The 19785-nt window shown below is 42.3% G+C and overlaps 1 protein-coding gene across 1 annotated transcript; it reads right to left on the bottom strand.

Annotated features, from left to right (window-relative positions):
- Positions 1-98: 98 nt before the first annotated feature.
- On the bottom strand, positions 99-18274 carry myrf (myelin regulatory factor). The gene is made up of 27 exons (XM_071529070.1): positions 18229-18274; positions 9809-9899; positions 9375-9668; positions 8687-8748; positions 7451-7673; positions 7189-7289; positions 6896-7010; positions 5727-5922; positions 5531-5607; positions 5328-5438; positions 5144-5234; positions 4274-4474; positions 3902-4010; positions 3589-3698; positions 3345-3505; positions 2829-2901; positions 2647-2729; positions 2448-2516; positions 2250-2333; positions 1950-2017; positions 1725-1799; positions 1420-1641; positions 1149-1242; positions 970-1032; positions 733-838; positions 472-546; positions 99-188 (listed from the first exon to the last, which is right to left on the bottom strand). The coding sequence occupies exons 1-27, from the start codon at positions 18272-18274 to the stop codon at positions 99-101; spliced, it is 3090 nt and encodes a 1029-aa protein (XP_071385171.1).
- Between the last annotated feature and the right edge of the window lie 1511 nt (positions 18275-19785).

A 19785-nucleotide genomic window follows, 5' to 3' on the forward strand; every position in this document is an offset into this window, starting at 1 on the left:
TCGTGAGAAACACTATCCCATCACAACAGTGTACAAATTGGACCGTACAGAAGAAATGTGGCGTATTTTAAAGGCGCCGGGCCGCATCGTCTCCCTCCTCACACACAGCTGCTTTGAATGAGAAAATGGTAGTCAGAGTATGACGTGTTGGTTTCAGTCTCCTCCTCAGTGGCACAACTCACTTCACTCTGCGAATGGAAAGCATGCGGAGATGATGTTACAGAACATTCATTAATCAAATCCACTCAGCGTGTTAACTCAAACTGGGTGCTAAATCCTACAATAAATGTTGAATGAATCACGCTGCAATTAATATTTTATATGCTGCACGGATGCTTTGGGCAAGACACCCTTATTCCAAAACTTCTGTGCGGCATATTCATTTTTAATCAGTCTTATCCTGGATTCTTTGATTTACTGAACATGCATTACAATATTCTACAAAGTCTTTCAGATGTCAGGTTTACTCACAGACTTAGAGACACGGAAGTGATAGGTGACATCCTGAAAAGACAGCACTGGCACTGACCACAGGTGATGAGTCCCCTTAGAGAACAGCAGGAAGAATTTCATAAATCAGTTAACAAGTAATATAAGTAGCACTGGGGGAAATACATATGTTTTGATTAAGCAACTAGCACTCTTAGTGGCACCAAATGAAAAAAAAAAAAAGAAAAAAAAGAAAAAGAAATATGTTTTGATGTTATGATGATTGGATGTAACATTATGTACCTTTGTTGAAGTCCTCTGTCCTCCATACAGCTCTGTCTCTGTGTGGTCAGGACACAAACGTCCCTTGGTGGCTCCACACTGTCGTACCCACACACTGTTACTGGACCTACAATGAATTAAATATACTTTATTTCTCTGTGGAAAGGCTGGCCTATTAAGTGTCGTGTGTAGATAGAGTTGTTGAACTTTTGGTTTGCAGTTACATGTAAGTAGATAGTGCGCTCTTTGTGTACTCACGTCATGTGCAAAGTGATTTGTGAGATGGAGGAGTTCCTGTTCCCATGGAGTGATACTGTGTAACTAGAGTCAACATTGGGAAAAGCAGTGTCACCATGCAAACGCCTGAATTCAAACTCTCATCATGTAAATTGTGTACAAAATCATTTACTAGTGCAGCATTCAAGTGCGTAACACACCTGCAGCTCTCGGGTGTTGGGCAACTTTTCGGTGCGATCTGTTGGTCCGTCTCCACGATATGTAGACCAATCAGAGAAGGAGCTAACCGTTCTCCTGTGACAGCAAGAAAATTACATTACAATCAACCGTTACCATAACATTCACTTGTATTGTACTTGTATGTAGACACACTTTGTTTACAGTGGTCAAACAAATGGCTTTACTGTGTTTGCATATAGCATAATGTGTGTAAAGAAAGTGCTGTGTGGAGTTCTGTGTTTGCAGATTTACCCTGTGCGTGTATGCTGCGCTGTCTGCGAGGCAGTGGCTGCTGCCCCCCAGGCAGGCGGTTGGTAGCTCCCACCCCGTCCTGGTCTGAAGGAGGCCTTTTGGACTTGGCAAAGTACAGCGGTGCTGAGGTGTGACTCTTCTTATTGCGGCCGTCCTTGTCCATCGGTCGTGACTTGGCCTTCTTATTAATCGTGCCTGCCGTGGGTTCCAGGCTGGCTGCATCTAGAGAAGAGAGAGGATTAACGTGCGTTGTGGATGAAAAAAACACTCATGTTGGATAGATATGTAAAGATTGGCTTTCTTACCTGCTGTGGATTGGTTGTTACTCGGTGACAGAACTGTGGCTGATTGGTTGTTTGTGGCTGTGGTTGAACAGCAAGCTGCAAGATTCAAGAAAGAATGAGATAATGGGATCAGATCTAAGCAGAACATAAATTCATTGTGTTGTAAGTAAGCTGGTTAACTACTGTGATTTTAAAACCAACTAACAGAAAGGTAGTTATGGTTATGTACTAAGGATCTCCACTCACCTGGTGCAGAGGTGGTGGACTGTGGAGTGTATGAACTCTTGCGTGAGGATCCCAGTGCAGCTCTGGACCTGTGCCATTCAGATGACATAGTACAGCAGGTGAATGGGGAGCTATAGTCACAATAATGATACATTTAAAAATGAATAAATTCTAAGATATTCAGATATGTGACTCATGACCACCTTTCACGCAGGATAAAAGAAACACCCAACTGAGCAATCAAAGATAAGATAGTGATAGAGTGACTCAGAAAATGCAAGGCAGAAATAAAAGCAAGAAGGACGGGTCTTGAGAGCATACCATGGGCAGACAGGTGGACAGAAAGTGACAGTGGCAGTGAAGACGGGCATCCAAGAGATGTAGAGAACACAGGAGGAAACACGGCTACAAAAAGCATGAACAAATGACGATATATTGAAAGATAGCAAATAGCAGAAGTGGAAAATTGATTTGTTGCATTATAAAGGCGAAGTGTCTGTTCTCCTGAGAAGGACATACCCATCTTTCTCAGTGACATCTCCTCTATGGTGAAGAGTCAGCACATAAAGAATGGACATGGAAATGACACTGGGGGAGACAAATAAAGACCCATTACATCTCTGTAACAAAACTGTCATCATGCCATTACGGTGCATGGAAGAAGCAGGTTTATGTTTTCCCCACCCCTCCAAATCCCACACATTTCCCTCAGTCTGACCTGAAGGCCATGACAATGACAAGTGCCAGGATGGTTCCCTGCATGAAGCGCTGGCTGATGCAGCCTTGATCTGGAGCCGAGTTCTGCAATAACACCAAACACACAGATTACATAAAAGCTGTACTCCCAGGTGATTACCAACTTATAACACAGTTCTCAAATACACCAGCAACGCCACTGACCTTGCTCCCAGGCTTGACTGTCTTCTTCTTGAGTGGGCCACTTCCTGTCCTGCTAAAATAACTCCCTGATTGGCTGCATGGACGAGAATAACAAATGGAATTTATTTATTCTTTTCTACTCATACAAGTTTCTCTTTATCTGTGTGTAACGTCCCTCCTACCAGGGATGGGGCAGTTCATGAATTGAATTGAGAATGCATGGTAAATTACAATTCAATTCCTGGAGTTGGAATTGGAATTGCACCCAGCTCTAAGGAAACATTTTTTATTTGCTAAATATTATGAATCAAATAACAGTTAAACCAACCAAATATATTCAATCATAATGTATGTATTATGATTACATGTTATGCATCAAATACCAACATTTTATGATATTCAGTATTGATAATATATAACATTACGTGTAATCTCAGATGTGGTAAGAAAAAAAAAAAAAAAAATTTTATTCATAAATTGACCCCAACCCTGCCTCCTAGTCCTACATATGTAGCCATACCAATGCAGTCCTCTCACCTGACAGTGCCTCCGCTCACGGTGCTCTTCATGCTGTCGAGGCGACGGAGCTTGGCCAGCTTGCGGCTCCAGCGCTCAAGTTCATCGATACGAGTCTCCAGGTTGTCTGTGAGCTTGCACAGCTCTTTCACCGCTCCCACGTTCTCCATGAAGATGCGGTCCTTAGAGGGGGAATTAGAGCTGTCATTGTGTGTGTAGTGTGCGTGTGTGCGTGTGGGTGTGTGAGTGTGTGTCTGTCCATTACCTTGTTGACCACCAACAGGTTGGGAATGGTTTCTCCATTAGCACACACCACATCTCCTCCCTCCTTCACTGCGTCAGGCAAGATCTGCTGAACCTCTTGGGCTATCACTCCTACAGATGGGAGAGAGGAATTAAGAAGAATAAGGGAGTGCACAGATACAGAAAACACTTGCATAACAATGCACATTCAAGACTGATCAAATATTAGGACATCAAGATGGTCATGTGATATACAGCTGTTTAACACACATGAATGTGATGATAGAAGGAAACATTTTACGAGAGGTTATTCATGAAGTTGCACAATATGTTACCGGTCTCTGCAGTGTTCTCTATGCCCACGGTGGCAGCAAACTCAGGCTTGTATTGATAATGGACCAGCCTCATCTGAGAGATCCGTTTCAAATTGTCTGTGGTGTCCACCTACACACAGACAGAATGACAATGACACCCATGCAGATGTGGAGGATGTGACCACGACACTCAAGTCACAGATGAAAATGTGTGGAATCGAGGATAATGGATCGACAAAATGCTAAATCAATCGTATACGCTGAGCGTGGGCATTCTGCATGGACACACAGGCATGATTCACGATAACAAGTACAGTAGGCACACACTGACCAACAAATGGAAACACACACACACACACACACATAAACACACACACTGAGCCTCATCCTGACCTCCTGGACATTCTCCTTGGCTCTGATGTCGGAGGGGTGCACTAAGGAGCCCATGACCTTAAGGTTGCCGTGGACGACCAGGGCCTCGTCCGGCCGGTCAGTATTGATGCCGACTCTGCCGTGGTGGTAGACCGAGTCCGGCAGCTGGCCGCGCTGCCATAACACCTCGCTGTCACTCTCAAACTGGCCGGGGTTAGATGCCTGTAAGAGAGGGACAAGGGGGAGGGTGCAGACACACAGATATTCAGATATTAGATACACCATGCCGCAAAAGGTCCAAATCACTGCAATATTTTAACACAAGCTTGAGCTGTAAAGGGTTGGCTTTACATTAAGAGAGCTTATAGCTTGTGAGTAATTGTTTGAAATCACTGAATAAGCTATTATATAATGGTTTACATAGGTCTCCTGTAAACTTAATAGCTAATTACAAAGGAATTATTGTGTAGCTTTCATAAATACCTCCTCTAATACTTCTTAAGCTTACTAATTATGCAATTAACTATCATATAACCCTCATATACACCTCCCTGGTCTATACAACTGTGGTGAGTGCAATCCACTTTATTTTATAACTACGAGCAGAGGATGCCACATCAGCAACTTAAGTTACATTCTCCTAAAATCGAGATAGAAATAAAGAATTTGAGAGTGTGTTTGATGCTGAGACTCACAGCCAAAAAAAAAAGACGAAAGGGAATGGAAAGACAGAAATTGATGAGAAGGGAGAGATGTGTAAATAGAGTGTTTTTTAGTTGCTGGTGGCTCCAGGTAGCTGCATACAGTAGGGCCATGAGAAAGGTGTCACATTCACAAGGGATATGATTGGTGGAGGAGGCAGACAGACATGGCCAGACTGACAGATGTTACCCTGACGATGATCCTCTCAGACACCTGAGCGGCCACAGTGTAGCTCTGACTGTGGGACTGAGCCTGCAGTGCCACCACCAGCATGAAATACCTGGGAGGACAAACACATCAGCAGTGAGTGTGACAGAGTTTCGGATGTGATCACACTGAATCATGCGTGTATGTATGATGGCGTGTCGTTCACCTCTGGTCAGGATTGGGCTTGCCCTTCTTCCTCATGTTATTCGCCGTTGTCTCGCTGAAGTGGAGCCGTCCTACTGTGACTTTGGTGACCTGTTCTGGGGGCAGGGTCACTCTGGGAAACACAAAATCACAAAGACATCATACAAAAACCTCCTGCTACAGATTATGTACTATTTCTGCCTCAGTGAAAGAATTCAGACTTACAGCACTGGTTTGAAGGGTCTCTTGCTGCGGTCAGACTGGGACTGCTCCACGTTGATGGACTGGTTCATGGCCTCCAGCTGATAAACGAGGCAGATGTAACATTGTCATACAAATCCACTGTTGAGCCTAAGATCACCACGGTCAATCACATTGCTACTGTACCTGTCACTACGTTCACCACTTCCCCTTCCCTCACCTTTACTCCATTGAGCTTGAGATAGAAGCAGTCTATGGGCTGCAGGCCTTCGCTCGTCTTGATGTACTTGGGATCGCCCAGCATGCCTATGTACACTGTGACCTGGAAGTGGTTCTTCTTCTGGCAGACAAACGCATCATCAGCCAAGGAGAAGTTGAAGCCCTTGTCAGCATCAACGCGGTAGGTGGGCATTGGCCTAAAGACAGGGAAAGAGATTATGAAGTACCGATAACTTGAACTACTCCATGATGTGGAGATCACAGTTTCACTGTTTTTATCACCAGGGGGAGACTCTGACTCTACTACAGGGGCTCCCAAACATTTTCATGTCAAGGCCCACAAATAGATGCACATGAGGCACAGACCTTCATTAGAGAAGATTTTGTCTGAAGGAGCGCATCTGAGAACATTTTTGGTGCTGTATATGATTTAGTACAGAAGATGACAACTGTTTATACCATAGGTGGGGTGATAATAGTGGGGAGAATGAGACCTAGTATAAAAATTCTTCATGTCATTCTCACACAGTGCTAACTTAAAATGAATGAAATCATAGTTAAATTAAACTCTTCCTCATCTTGCTGGGAACCCCCTGCAATCTCTTCATCGGCCCCTGGGGGTTCCCGGGCCCCACTTTGGGTATCATTGCTTTACTGCACTCTCAGGATTAAGACCATCTGACAACTAAACAATTGCATGATGGAATTTAAAAGCCACGAAACCCTCTATCCCTGTAAGTGTGTGTGGTGTGCTCTAAGCTGTGATGAGCAACCAGGTGGCGATGATAACATACTATTTGCTTGGAGTTCTTTTCAACCTCCCTCCCTCTGTTTCCACTACTTTCCACTTTGGCATCGCATGAGCACAACTAGGTGTTCACTAATTTCTCCCTCTACCCCCTTCCTCTCGTTCTCTTTCTAAACCGAAACCCTGCACTCGTTCACTCCCCCGCACGGCTCACCTCAGAGGAATTTGTAGACCTCTACAACCCTTCTATTCCATTGCCACTCCCTCTGTATATTTTGTTGAATTATCCATTTACCCAATTATAGCCCTGTTCATTTCACTCTCTTACTCTCTGTGGAATGCTTTCAATTCTTGTAACTACGCTCTTTCCCAAAACGAAAAGATTATCATGTATAGATATGCCAAAATGAAATTCCACCCACAGCTCTTTGCAGTTGGCGTCGTATAGCGGTGTCCACTTATTCTGCTGGTGAGGTTGCCACTTAATACACTGGTAGTTAGGGTCCAAGTAGCTGTTGTCTGCATCCTGCATTAAACCTGTAACAATCAGTTTGAAAAATTAACATTTAAGGTATAGCGTAATTTTAGGCCGAAGTCAGAAGAATGCCCACAACCGTTTTTTTTAGTCAGTTTTATTCATGTGAGAGTTTAAGGGTAGGTAAGAGTTGATAAGAGTGAGGGAGGGGAGGCGAGGAAAAGAAAGATGCCTGCCTACCTGGTTCTTGTTTGATGATACCTGTGAGGATTTGGGAATTGAGGGTGCTGTTGGGTGAGTCAGAGTGCTTCCTCTTCTTGGCCTGATGAACGGGGATTCCGCTGTATGAGGTAATGGGAACCTGGTCAACAGTTGTATACATTAGCATATTACTCTCAATTCGCATCTTTCCTTCTCTCCCCTGTCACCCCTCCCTCCCTCTCTCCCTCCCTCCTTCCTTCCTCCTTCCTTCCTCCATCCCGTCTATATAATCATAACTCACTCCTGCCCCTGAGGATGCTGCAGCAGCTGATGGAGCATCTGGGTCTGCTGCATGTCTCCACTCCCACTCGTGGCCGGACCAATGGGATACTGCGATATCATGGGTTCAGGCTTCAGGTACATGTCCCGATGCATGCTGGGATAGTGCCCGTGTGGCGGGAGGGGCGGCGGGGGAGTCATGTGACACATGTTCTCTGGTGTCATGGTCCTGATCATGTGAGGATCTAAAAGACACGATGAAGCGCTGTGAATGGAGCATGATGTTTACACACTCTGAATACTGTACTAAGTATCAGGGTCAGTACATTCTGATGATAAATATTCATTTCGCTTGCAAATATATCTGATCACACACACAATGCGCCTTTTGCCCCGCAGGGTCGATCTGTCGCTTTTGCATTTCGCCATGTCAGATTGCAGCATGTTCCACTTTCCTCCACCCTTGGCTAAAGGTGTTTTCCATTGTTTCAAACTGGAGTCATGCCCATCAGATAGCACTATTCCACACCTTTTCACTAATGGGCAAGACCAACACAGGTGTGTGAGTGGCAAGAAGTACATAGTGACTTTGAGTACTGTTGCTGTTCAACTTGTGTTGGAATGTTGGAACAAGCCAAACATACACTGATCTATTTATTGGGCAAGCACTTGAAAGTAAACTGAGACTTTTAGAAAACGGAATTTATTTGATGAAATACAGTTTCCAGACAAATTATGCAAACTGTAGATTAATAAATGACGGGTACATGCTATACTGAACATCTGAATATATTGATTTGTATACACATTAACTCGTCCTCATCCCTATGTTTCATTCAAATATCCCAAAGCGATGAGTAACAGATATTGATTTAAGCAGCGGAGAAGACAGAGCAGGTCAGAGGGATGGACAAAGTCGAGGGCACACCTACCTGTGTGAGGATTCTCCATCTGTGAGTCTCTGCAACTCAACCCCCTCTTTCACCGCTCAATCGATATGCCATATTCATCCATCTCTGTGCCCGTCTATGTGCCGTGACCCACATACGGCTTCGATATCTCAATGGCTTTCTCAGTGACTCAGTGAGTGTCTGAGTGCAGTCTACAGCAGAAGGTGCCGCCGCCAACCATTTCTGTTTGTTATATGCTCTCTCTCTCTCTCTCTCTCGCTTGTTCTCTCTCTCTCTCTCTCTCTCTCACTCCCTCTCTCACTCTTTCGTCTTTTCCTCAAGGCAGACTTAAAAGATGTGTGACTTACCATTCACTTGCTGAGGAGAGTATGGCTCTGAGCTGGAGTCTGGGGGGGACTCAGGTAGTGTCCTAAGAAAATGGCGATATAAGTTATGTTCACAAATAAAATACTCAATAATCAAACTTTCAAATTGTATAATTCTTTCAAATAGTACCATGCAGAACTTGATAACCCCACCCTAGTGCATTCTTCTTATTTTCTAAAGTGGCACCATATTTAAAAGACAAAATACCCTATGGGATCAGTATCACAGTACAAGTTCTTTCCACATCATTGTGTGTGTCAGGATTTACAGGATGTAATTCGACTCTTTCTCTGTTATCAGTCTCCCTCCCCCTCTTGACCAGCTAATGCTTTATTAGTACAAATAAAGTTTAATCAAGTGTTGATTGCATAATGGACCTATAGTAGGGTGTGTGTCTGGTTTCGTTGCGTGATAGCGAAAACAATTGCTGTGTCATCCACGGGATTTGCCTGATTCCGTGGAAGTCGCTTCAAACAAGCGATTTCAAAGCTGATTTCCATGTCGCATCTGCAGTAGTGCTACTTCAAAGGAACAGCATCATCTCTAACATCTCTCTCTCTCTCTAACATTTCTAAGTGTTAGCTTGTGTTATATTTTCTTCTTCTTCTAACGCCATCCATCTCCCTCGTTGGTATCCCATCTCGGCCCTCCATGTCCCAGGCTGCTCACCCCGGAGCGTAGTGGCCCCTGTGCTCAGGCTTGACGTGGGCCTGCTGCTGCTGCTGCTGCTGCTGTTGCTGCTGTTGCTGCTGCTGTCCCAGGCAGGGGTAGTTGTGTCGGAGGAGGCCCAGGGACGGACCAGGGGGGTAGGGGTTCTGACAGTTAGGAGGCCCAGGTGGAGGGGCTCCTTGGCGCAGTGGGATGGGGGGGCTCACACCACACACCAACCCCCCAGAGGAGGACACTCCTGCCTGGGGAGATGAGTAATTTGGTCCCGGGGTGCTGTGGACCTCTGAAAAACAGCTGGGAGAAAGGAGAGAAAAAAAAGGGATTAGCCTTATCAGAAAACAAATTCCTTTGTAACGATATGATCTGATTCAGTTGGTGCATGCTGTTTTGACGTTGTAATTTGGTTGCTGGGTTGGTTTGGAGTCCCTACTAACATGTCAGTGCTATCGTCCTCCTTGCTGATGTACTCCTCCAGGATACTGGTGTCGATGTTGGCTGGCTCGAGAGAACTGGTAATATCATGACCTGTGGTAAAGGGAGGGTCGGGAACATGGAGGGGAGATGGAGAGCTCTGGGAATTAGCAAGGGGAATCTTTCACCAACCGTACACACTACCACAGCAGCTGCGGTTTCAACACAAGCTTATGTTGTAACAGTTCACAGGAAGACTTATCTGAGAACATGGATAACGTTAGTTATGTTTTTAATTTATTCTGGTGTTTTTTTTGCATATTCCAAATAACCCACTTACATTGTACCAGTTTGTACCTGCATTACAACAATCTTCACTATCTTCCGGTGAACACATACGACAATGTGTAACAGAGATCTGTGATTTGCTTACTGAGAATTTAAATATTGAGTTTACAGGAAAAATTGTTTGACCAACAGTTTAAGCATGTGTTAGTAATTACAGTACAACAGTACAGTATGAGGAAGTAGCAATGATTCAGTGCATCTAATAGAGTTATCCTCATAAAAATAGAAGATAAGCGGTCCCGAGTCCCATCTGAGGCTGTCTTAAGCGTCCAGATTTAATCCCAAGGCAGTCGGGGACGTCCCGATATTATTAAACACATTTGATATGTATGACTTCACATCCTGTAGTGTGAAGTAAACAGTGATGTAATCTGAGAGACCCACAACAGCTAGTGAGAGCTGAGCGTGTCTGTCTCCACATTTGTGACTGTTGTTTCTTTGACATTGAGGGTCCTGAGAATCTGACTGAGCCCACGTAAAATCGAAACTGGAAGACAAATAATTTGTCAATCCTGTTATGTGTGCAGTCCCACACATTTCCATAATCGGTTGGGATTTTAAAAGTCCTCTAGTGTATTCCCAGCTTTACACAGACATTGGAAGCGCTCCAGTTAGCCCTTACAATAATGTACCATTGCCTCTTTTTCCCTCATTTAAAAAAAATAAAAATAATAATAATATAGTTACTGCGTCATAATCACTAAATTACTTACTAAACTAGCTTTTCTGCTCTTCGTCTTCTGTATTCACTTCCTTTACATTTTGTGTGTCGCATCATTCAGATTTTTTTTTATTAAAGATACATTATATAAATTAGCTAATAAGTTCTCCATTCTCCCCTGATTCAACCCCGGGGCCATTTTCACCCCTTGATAGCCAAAGCTCCACAAATCCAAAACACATGACCCCCCTAATCTCCAAAAACACTAACCTGTAGAACACGCACATATGCATATCTTTATACAAGAATAAATCACTTTTTCAAATGAACCTTCCCTATTGACCACAAAAAAATCAACTTATATGTTACATGAATGAAAGAGAAGGATATTGTCAGATATCGTCCCAATTGTGCCACATTGCAGATGGGGGATTTGTCTGGAGACAGAGTGAGTGTGAGAAAAGAGGGGGTTAGGCAGAGGGTCAGGAATCGGTATACAGTGGGTGGGCAGGCAACCCCAGTCTCTCCCTCACTCTTTCTCTCTCTCTCTCTTTCCCTCTCTCTCTCTCTCGCTCTCTCTCACACACACACACACACACACACTCCCTCTCTCTCTCTGATAGATTAAGCAGCTACTCAGTTGGGAATGCAAAGAATTTCTGTGTTAGCATTGGGAAAATTTCTCTTTTTCTCTCTCTTTGTCTTCCTCTAATGCCGCGCTCTTCATCAGAAGCCCAAATGAGATATCGCTTTATCAGTATTCCTGGGTGTCTAAATTACTAATGTTACACTCCCTATCATTATCCTCTCCAAGGATTATTACCATTCACCACAAAGAATCTAGTGGACTGTATCATCGCATGAATAAAATGTGTACATCTAAGTCTCTTTTTGTCAGTAGTGGAATCAACATCATTTCACTGACGGCCTCCAAGCACCAATTTGAGAGTATACGGCAGCATAAACCAATCAACCAATGTCTAAAGACACTCAACTAGCCAACCAGCAAACCAACCATCTCTACCTATGATCAACAACATGCCAAAAGCCAATTTTATTGTATGACGCGAATTTACTCCTTAATGCAATCAATTCTCACACTAGCATATGTATATATTTTTTTGAAAACATGCCTACAGTTACTGGCTTTGTTCGTGGATAGAAACAGATGGGTAATGTCTTTTAATACATGCGAGCGCCAGGGGAGAAGAGTAGGATGGTTTCCCTTAAATAAGATCCAGATGTGCACCCCACCCAAAAGGGCAGTAAATTTGGGCTGGCAGGCCTGATAACGAAAAATAGAGAGGTGGAGGGTGAGGGGAGGGTAGATAGATGGAGGCAGGGGAGAGAGGGGGTAACGAAGACAGCTAGTGGTGTGGGATAATGAAATACAAGTTCGACATCCAAGGATGGAATGATAGAAAAAGAGAAAAAATAACTGAACCTATGAGGAAATTTGTATGAAGAAAACAGTGTGAATTATATAAAACAGCAGCCAATCTAGCCACACTGCTCCTAAGCATAAGTTACATTTGATCTAAATCTCTTGTAAATTTGGGGTTTGACGAACATGTTCATTGAGTTTTTGTTGCTTCTCACGCGCAACTTGGAGCAATCTTTGTCACGTTCGTGACAATCTTGGCACAAGAGACTTCTTGCCTTCACGTAGTGAAATAATACATTTGTAATAACTAAAGGAAAGTTAAAGTTGCCAATAAATGTTATTGTTATGCTGTGTATAGCCTAATAGAAACATAAATTAAGGAACTGTAACCAATAAATCACAACATCAAGTTAAGTTTAAATTGCTGTGGATTGGGATGTGTAAATTTCCCTGTCTTCTATGTTTTTCTCTGTCCAGCTGTGTTCGACAAGGAACAGTGCAATGATTGTCAGTCCAACTTCGATACAGACTGGCCTTTTGAGAGATTAGGGGCTGAGAGGGTAGTGTGTGTGTGTGTGTGTGTGTGTGCACACGCGTGCATGTGTGTGTATGCGTTTGTTTGTGTGAGTGTGAGAGTGTGTGTGTGTATGTGTGTGTGTGTGTTATGCCACCATTTCAATGCCTGAGTTGTCAGCAGGGTAATAATCTAAAATGAACACAAACAGAGGAATGAGTGTGTGAGTACCCATTAAATGTGGTTTGACTTAAATCATTCAATCTTGTGTATCTTTTGCTTTTCTTTCTGCTTCACCAACATTTGTATAAAATGCCATTTTATTCATGGAGATGTTTGAGGAAAACATTGATTAAACTTACTGATTAGCAAGACAATTAAAAATGAAAAAATGAACATGAAATTTAAACGTGAATGAATTTACACTGATTCTACACTGCTTTTGCCTACAGCCTTCGAATTAAGTTTTACGTGCACACGCATGTGTGTGCGTGTGAAACAATGTTAATAATTAATCACTTTCAGAGTGGCACTCTATGTGACGGAACAAAGTCCATTTGATTATCAAACAGTATGACCCAGAATGCATTTGGCTGTGTTAAATACAGATACATACAAATGCGTATACACACACCCACAACACACATGCACACACTTTCTGAGGGATTTACCCTCAAATTTACATACTGTACAACTAATATCTAAGCTTCACAACAAATATCAAAACAGTTGCCTGATCATATAACACATACTATATTATATAATAGGTAGTTTCCAAAACTCTTATCATGTGTCACAGTATGTCCATATCTGTAAGCACTTTTAGGCATCACTCTGCTAAACCTGATCTTAATCAAATTCTCTATTCATCTGGTTTTCCTAATTGTATGTCTCAGTACTCTGGAAAGTCTTCACTTTACACAAAAAATGACTGAATGGAAACTGATTTATTTCCAGTAGTTTAAATATAACGCAGAAGATTGCAGGTGTAGCTACACAAGCAGGAAATCTCTCAATTGTTCTAGAAAATACTGAACAGTCTAGGAACTTGCATATTGATTGGCCAACGGTATACACACACATACAGACAGAGACTGTAAACTAAAACATTTCAACTGTTAGATAGCTCTGACACATAGTCTGACAGATCTAGACCTTCCCATTTGTTTACAAGACTTGGTCCAATCAAGGCATGTCAAACAAGCTGAAAAGAGTGAAGCTCCTCTGGATGATCAAGACAGAGAGCAATGCTACGACACAGATATTAGAACTGAATATTAATAGAAAAGCACTCATTAGGTAGAGACTAATAAATCACATCCAGACAAAAGCAGAGTGGACAGTGGGGCAGAGTACCTGCGCGTAGCCAAAGCATGTTGACGTCCTTGAGATGAGAGCACCTGAAACGGAAGATGAGAAAAACAATTCCTCTCTATTTTTCACATGTTTCCCTACTCTGGCTCAAAGGCTTTCTTCTGTAGACCTGAGAGCCGCAGATTGGGGTTACAAGTGCGTTGGTGTGTGTGTGTGTGTATCTGCGTGTGCATGCCTGTGTGCAACGGTATATTGTGTGTGTGTGTGTATGAGTGTGTGAGAAAGGCTGGGAGTGTGTTATAATGAGGATTATACCCCAGTCATGAGAAAGGGCTGTACCAGGCTGCCACACACAGCCCTTGTCGCACACAAGCACTGGCCGCACCGGCAGACCTGGCTCAGGAGATTATGGGAGTGACAAGGCTGGGGCTGGGACACGGAGCGAGGCTAGAAAAAATGAAAGACTGCGAATGCGAGATCGAGTGTGAGGGCGAGCGCAAGACAGAATTAGAGAGACTGGCGAGAGAGAGAGAGAGAGAGAGAGAGAGAGAGAGAGAGAGAAGCGAGAGAAAGAAGAAGAAGAAGAAGAAGAAGAAGAAGAATCAATTTGCTACACTGGTATTGTTCAGAATGTAGATTTGAGGAACTAAAGAGAATAACGTAAACCAAATGGATAAAAACTGAAGAATTTCATTTGTGACAACTGAATTCCAGGCACTTTTCTACAGATTATTTCACTGTCACAGAGCAATGCTCATTGTCATCTGCTGTCATTATAATTGTGCTTCAGATACACAAAATCACCTATGACAGTAACTAATAGGCCTATGAACTCACTGCCTTGAATTGCCCCTTGAGGGATGAATAAAGTATTTTCATTTGAATAGAATTTCATTGAATTGATGAAGGATGCGATACAGGATGCAGAAAACCAAAACATATTTCCATAAAAACACCCCATAACACTCCAATACCACACACCAAGTTTGGTCTTTGTGTTTGTCACCCTAATAGTGTTGTTAACATATTATTTCACAAATGGTAATTGGAGAAAAGAAGTTAATGCAGATGATTTACTACAGCCTCTTTTTACACACACACACACACGTGAACACAAATGATGTCCAAAGAGTGAACCCTCAATCTTGTAGAGTCCAGTTAAACCACACAACAACATTCAGCGGCCAAGGATTACTCAGTTGGCAGCCAGCACTGATGGGAGTGAGGCACAATGATGAAAAATAAAACCTACTTGTAAGCATCGTAAGCCTGGCTGCTCAAAAACAATGCATTCCTGTAACAGCAATTCACTGTTAAAGCTGTAAATCAGCAGACCCGGCCAAACCTCGGTCAGCGTCATGATGGTTTTCAAAGATGGAAGACGGACTTCCTAGCCATGATTCACAGCTACAGTGGGAGTGCAATGGGAATTAGTTGGAACATAATATAATACCACAGGTGATCAGTTGTTAATCTTTTAAAGGCAATTTGGGATAAAATAGTGCGTAATCCACCTCCAGATTCAGATGATTGAGAGGTGAAGATGTTTGAAACTTGAAATCTGTAATTTGTACGGTTAACAGTCACCTGTATTTTCCATCTGAAAAAGTTTATTTTCAATATAAGTTACATATTTATATTTTGGATTAAATACATCCAATGGCCAATGGTTCAAGGCTCTGCTAAAGCCACTCAACAGTCTATTGGACCCCAAATAGCAAAAATATTACTCACTACTTATTAATCATATCTTCTCTAAGATATTACACAACTCAAAGTTTTGTCTTGAAGATGTGCTGCAGATGTAACACAGGCGGTGTGGGTCATCGTTTAATCAGATTTGGTGAGTTAGGATGAAGAATTACTCAGAGGAACTCAACACAACAGCATAAAATGTCAATATCCTTTGTGTGTGCATGCATGGGTCTGTGTGTCTGTGTGACCGACTGTTTGTTTAAGTGTGTTAAAGTGTGTTAGAGAGGAGGAGGTCAAGTTTTTTTTTTTGGGGGGGGGGGGGGTTAGCTGTGTTTCTCTCAACAGACCAGTCTCACCCACCCTGAGTCTGCACTATCTCACCTCCTCACCCTGTCTGCTCACTGTCAGTCTAATGGAGTCAGAGAGAGGGAGCCCAGGGAAGGGGAAATACCGCGGAGAAACACCAGTCTCACCTCATTGTGTTTTAACAGCCACCAAGGCTATGCCAGGAATGTACACTGTGCATTAGGGTGAATGTATACATATTTCACTAATCCTATTAAACTGCAGTTAACCAGTGCAGAAATCCATTACAGTGTCTGGGTGTATATGCGTGGGTATATCTGGGTGATTGTGTGTGTGTCTCTGTGTGTGTGTGTGTGTGTGTGTGTGTGTGTGTGTGTGTATCTGTCTGTGTCTCTTTTCCAGGTAGTGCAAGACGAACATGGCCTCTAATTGGTTCTAATTACGTAATATATGAATTCCAAGACTTATTGATATTACTGTGGTTTCTTATCACAAGGCCTGCATTCATGTTATTCATGTTATTACCAAAGCTTTGATATCAGCGGCCTTGCTGATTGAGGTCAATAGGAAAGAAAATAAAAGCAGATGTTGTTTGGTTAAATGAAAGAATAAGTTACTTTGGCAATGAAATCTGTCAATTTGAGTTACGTCATTTGGGTTTCATTTGAAACCCAAAAGCTAAACCATTGCAACACAATAGTGAAGTATCCAAGAGGAATAGTGGAGTATCCAACCCACTGTATACTTCTCATGGACAAGCTGACATCTTAGTCCAAGCTGAAATAAAGCCAAAGTAAGAACATCTCTCTCACTCCCAAACCAAGAATGTAAACACACTAAATTCCTGTCAGAGTGGCAAGGAACCTTTGACAGTCATGGATCGCTGTGTATATTCAAGTCAACACTCTGTGTATACTATAATTGAGTGTTAAGTCTCTCTAGAGATAACTTATTATACATAAGCCACAGAATGTGTTTTTATGTGCACTTGACTGCTCCTGAACACTTGACATTAAGTTCTCAAAAAAAAAAAAAAAAAAACACCAAACAATAAGAAACCTTTGGCTTGCTGTAAATCACTGAGCAGAGTGACAAAGCCTTTAAACAAATGTGACAAATCTATGTGATACATGTCCAGAAGCCTTCAGTATGTGGAATGCACACATATGAAGTCATGGACCTTCTCCAAGTCTGATTGATTCATTGAACTCACTAACTGTGGTTCACTAAAAAGGGTTGATATCAGGGATGTAGTGCAGGAGAAACCCATCTAAAAGCAGTTTACCCAACTTTTTATTTGTGGAATAGAGTTTTCCCACCTAAATCTTAAAGATGTAAAGTCATAGTAGATAATAAGTATCAAACTGGTGTAAGTTATATGAAGGTTGGGTTTTTAAGGGAAAAAACATAAAGTAATGCTTTTTGAACATAGAATTGCTTTTTCCTTATGGTGATCACCGACTGGAGGTCAAAGTTTACCCATCTTTTAATTCAACACTACATCACTCGTTGATATCAATGGCTTTCTCTAACGCACATTGTGCCACAGCGATAGCACCCTTGCAAAACACACCATTTATCTTGCCTTGAATTCCTACACCCTTCCCCCCTCTCCTCCCCCTCCACTTCGTTTTTACTCAGGATTCCCCGTTACTCGATCTGCTCCCCATCACCATCACTTTTGCTCCCCGCACTCGTTAACCTTCCTGCCTTCTCGCGTTTTTGGTTTTTAAACACAGCCACGGGCAAACTTTACAGTGACTCCGAACAAATCGGAAGTGAACATCGGTTATTTAAAAAATCTTTCATCTAGAAGCCACAAGTCCTAATAAAATCATGCACAATTACAATTATCTGAGACACTGATATGTTCTTCCACCTGTGCTGGGTGGTGCATCATAGCAATTTAACCCAGGCCTTCAACAGACCAACTACAGAACATATTACAAGAGTGGAATTGGTAAGAATTGACACCTACAGAGTGGTAAATGCATTTCATGTTTTTTTTTTTCGCGGTCAATACCTAGAGTGGTTATAAACTAACAGAAAATCACACATTGTCCATTCTGCTTTCCACTTTCTCTATAGAGTGAAGTGTGAACAGTGTGAGGCGCACACCACACGGCTTTTTAAAACAAACAATGCGATAACACTGCATATATCTGCATGACCTGTAATAATATACATACTGGGCTATAGCCTAATTATCGGGCTTTCTTACCTTCAAAAAATCTCTGTAACGCTTCAGTTTCATCTACCACGTCCATCCTAGCGGGTCCCACTTAAAAAATCCATGAACGTCTCCCCTTGTCCGAACGAAATAAATTCGGATCGGGGAAACTTTCACATATACATTACAGAATCCAAATATTATATGCTGCGATTTGTTTGTTTGTTTTTTTTTAGCTTACATAAATCCACCTCTTGGGGAGATCTTCTTTCTCCTTCTCAGCAACGTATGTATTGTAGGCTTGACGTCTCTTAGCCAAATGGTCAAGTACTTCTGATCACCATGAAACTTTGTTCTTATTATAGGTCGGCTATCTTAAGGTTTTTAATTGAAGAGGTAAATATCCGTATGAGAATGCGTTGCAGAATTAACCTTCAGGCGCACCTTCATTTCAGTTCCAACCAGCAACATAGTAATCTTTGGATTACTTTAGCGAAATTGTCATCTCTTTTGAAAAACCTAGAAAAAAAAACTAGGAAAGTCGTTCAAAACGTGTGCGCGAAAGTTGCCCAAACTTGACTCCCGAGTCCCTCAAGTAGATTCTCTTCCTCCTCCGCCTCTCCCTCCCAGACAGGATTTGTGCGGCAGAGAGTCGGAGGAGAGGAGAGGAGGCAGGACAGGTGAGGGATGTGCGCCGGTCCGCTGGAACATTCCCGGACAGAAAGTCACTATAATATTCCTATAGGGAATTATAGTGTGACTGTGGTACTCAATACTGAATTTACAGTGACTTTTACATTACGGTATGGTTTTTTAATATGGTGTCACCATATTCCTATAATACCCAAAAACATTCCTATAGGCTACGGACCTTTTAACATAGATTATTGCTTTTTTTCGTAAGGGTTCGCATTGAAAAACTTCTTCTCCTGCACTATAAGGAAAAACCCGCTTCTGTCAAAACACCTGTAAATGAAATCTGGGCTCTATTACTAAGGCTTGTAGTCAAGTAGCCTAGACTACACTTACTGTCCCAACATGGGGCCAATTTGATTAAGCTGATTTCCTGTAGGCTAATTAAATTCGTCAAGCTACAACAACCAGAGTCAAAATGCCTTTGAAGTAGGATAACATAGCATACGCACTTTTGTGTTAAATGTAATTGCATTGTGTCTTTACTTGAGGGCAAATTCAATTTTAACACGTATACCTGCTCTTATATGCAGCTATAAGAGATTTTCGCTCTCCTGTAATGTAGGCTATGATCTATAGCAGTGGCTCTCAAAGTGGGGTCCTGGGCCCCCTATGGGTCCTCAAAGGGCTTCCAGGGGGTTCCCAACAAACTGTGGGATAGTTACATTTCACCATAATGTTGTTAGAGAATGTAGCATATAAGCATATAAACATATATATATGATGACTATTCTAATCATAGGTTTCGCTCTTAAGACCATTATCTCCTCACATACAGTGTAGATAGTTCAATACTAAATCAATAACAGCTAATATCTTGCTATATGGGAGTCCCTGGGATAAAATCTCCTATATGGGTGTTGGGGGTCTGTGACATGAAAACACTTGATCCCTGATCTACAGTAGCCTATATTT

Source organism: Centroberyx affinis, unplaced genomic scaffold (assembly GCF_046629955.1).
Source record: "Centroberyx affinis isolate AG114_WGS23_722 - 3 ecotype Tasmania unplaced genomic scaffold, CSIRO-AGI_Caff_v1 ptg001762l_1, whole genome shotgun sequence".
In the NCBI taxonomy this organism is placed as follows: Eukaryota; Metazoa; Chordata; class Actinopteri; order Beryciformes; family Berycidae; genus Centroberyx; species Centroberyx affinis.

Excerpts from the sequence above, each read along its gene's own strand:
- myrf (XM_071529070.1), bottom strand. The coding sequence starts at position 18,274 with ATGGACGTGGTAGATGAAACTGAAGCGTTACAGAGATTTTTTGAAG. Across the intron at positions 2,730-2,828 it reads CAGTCAAGCCTGGGAGCAAG|AACTCGGCTCCAGATCAAGG; the intron begins GTCAGTGGCGTT and ends GTGTTATTGCAG. Across the intron at positions 2,517-2,646 it reads GTCATTGTCATGGCCTTCAG|TGTCATTTCCATGTCCATTC; the intron begins GTCAGACTGAGG and ends TGTCTCCCCCAG.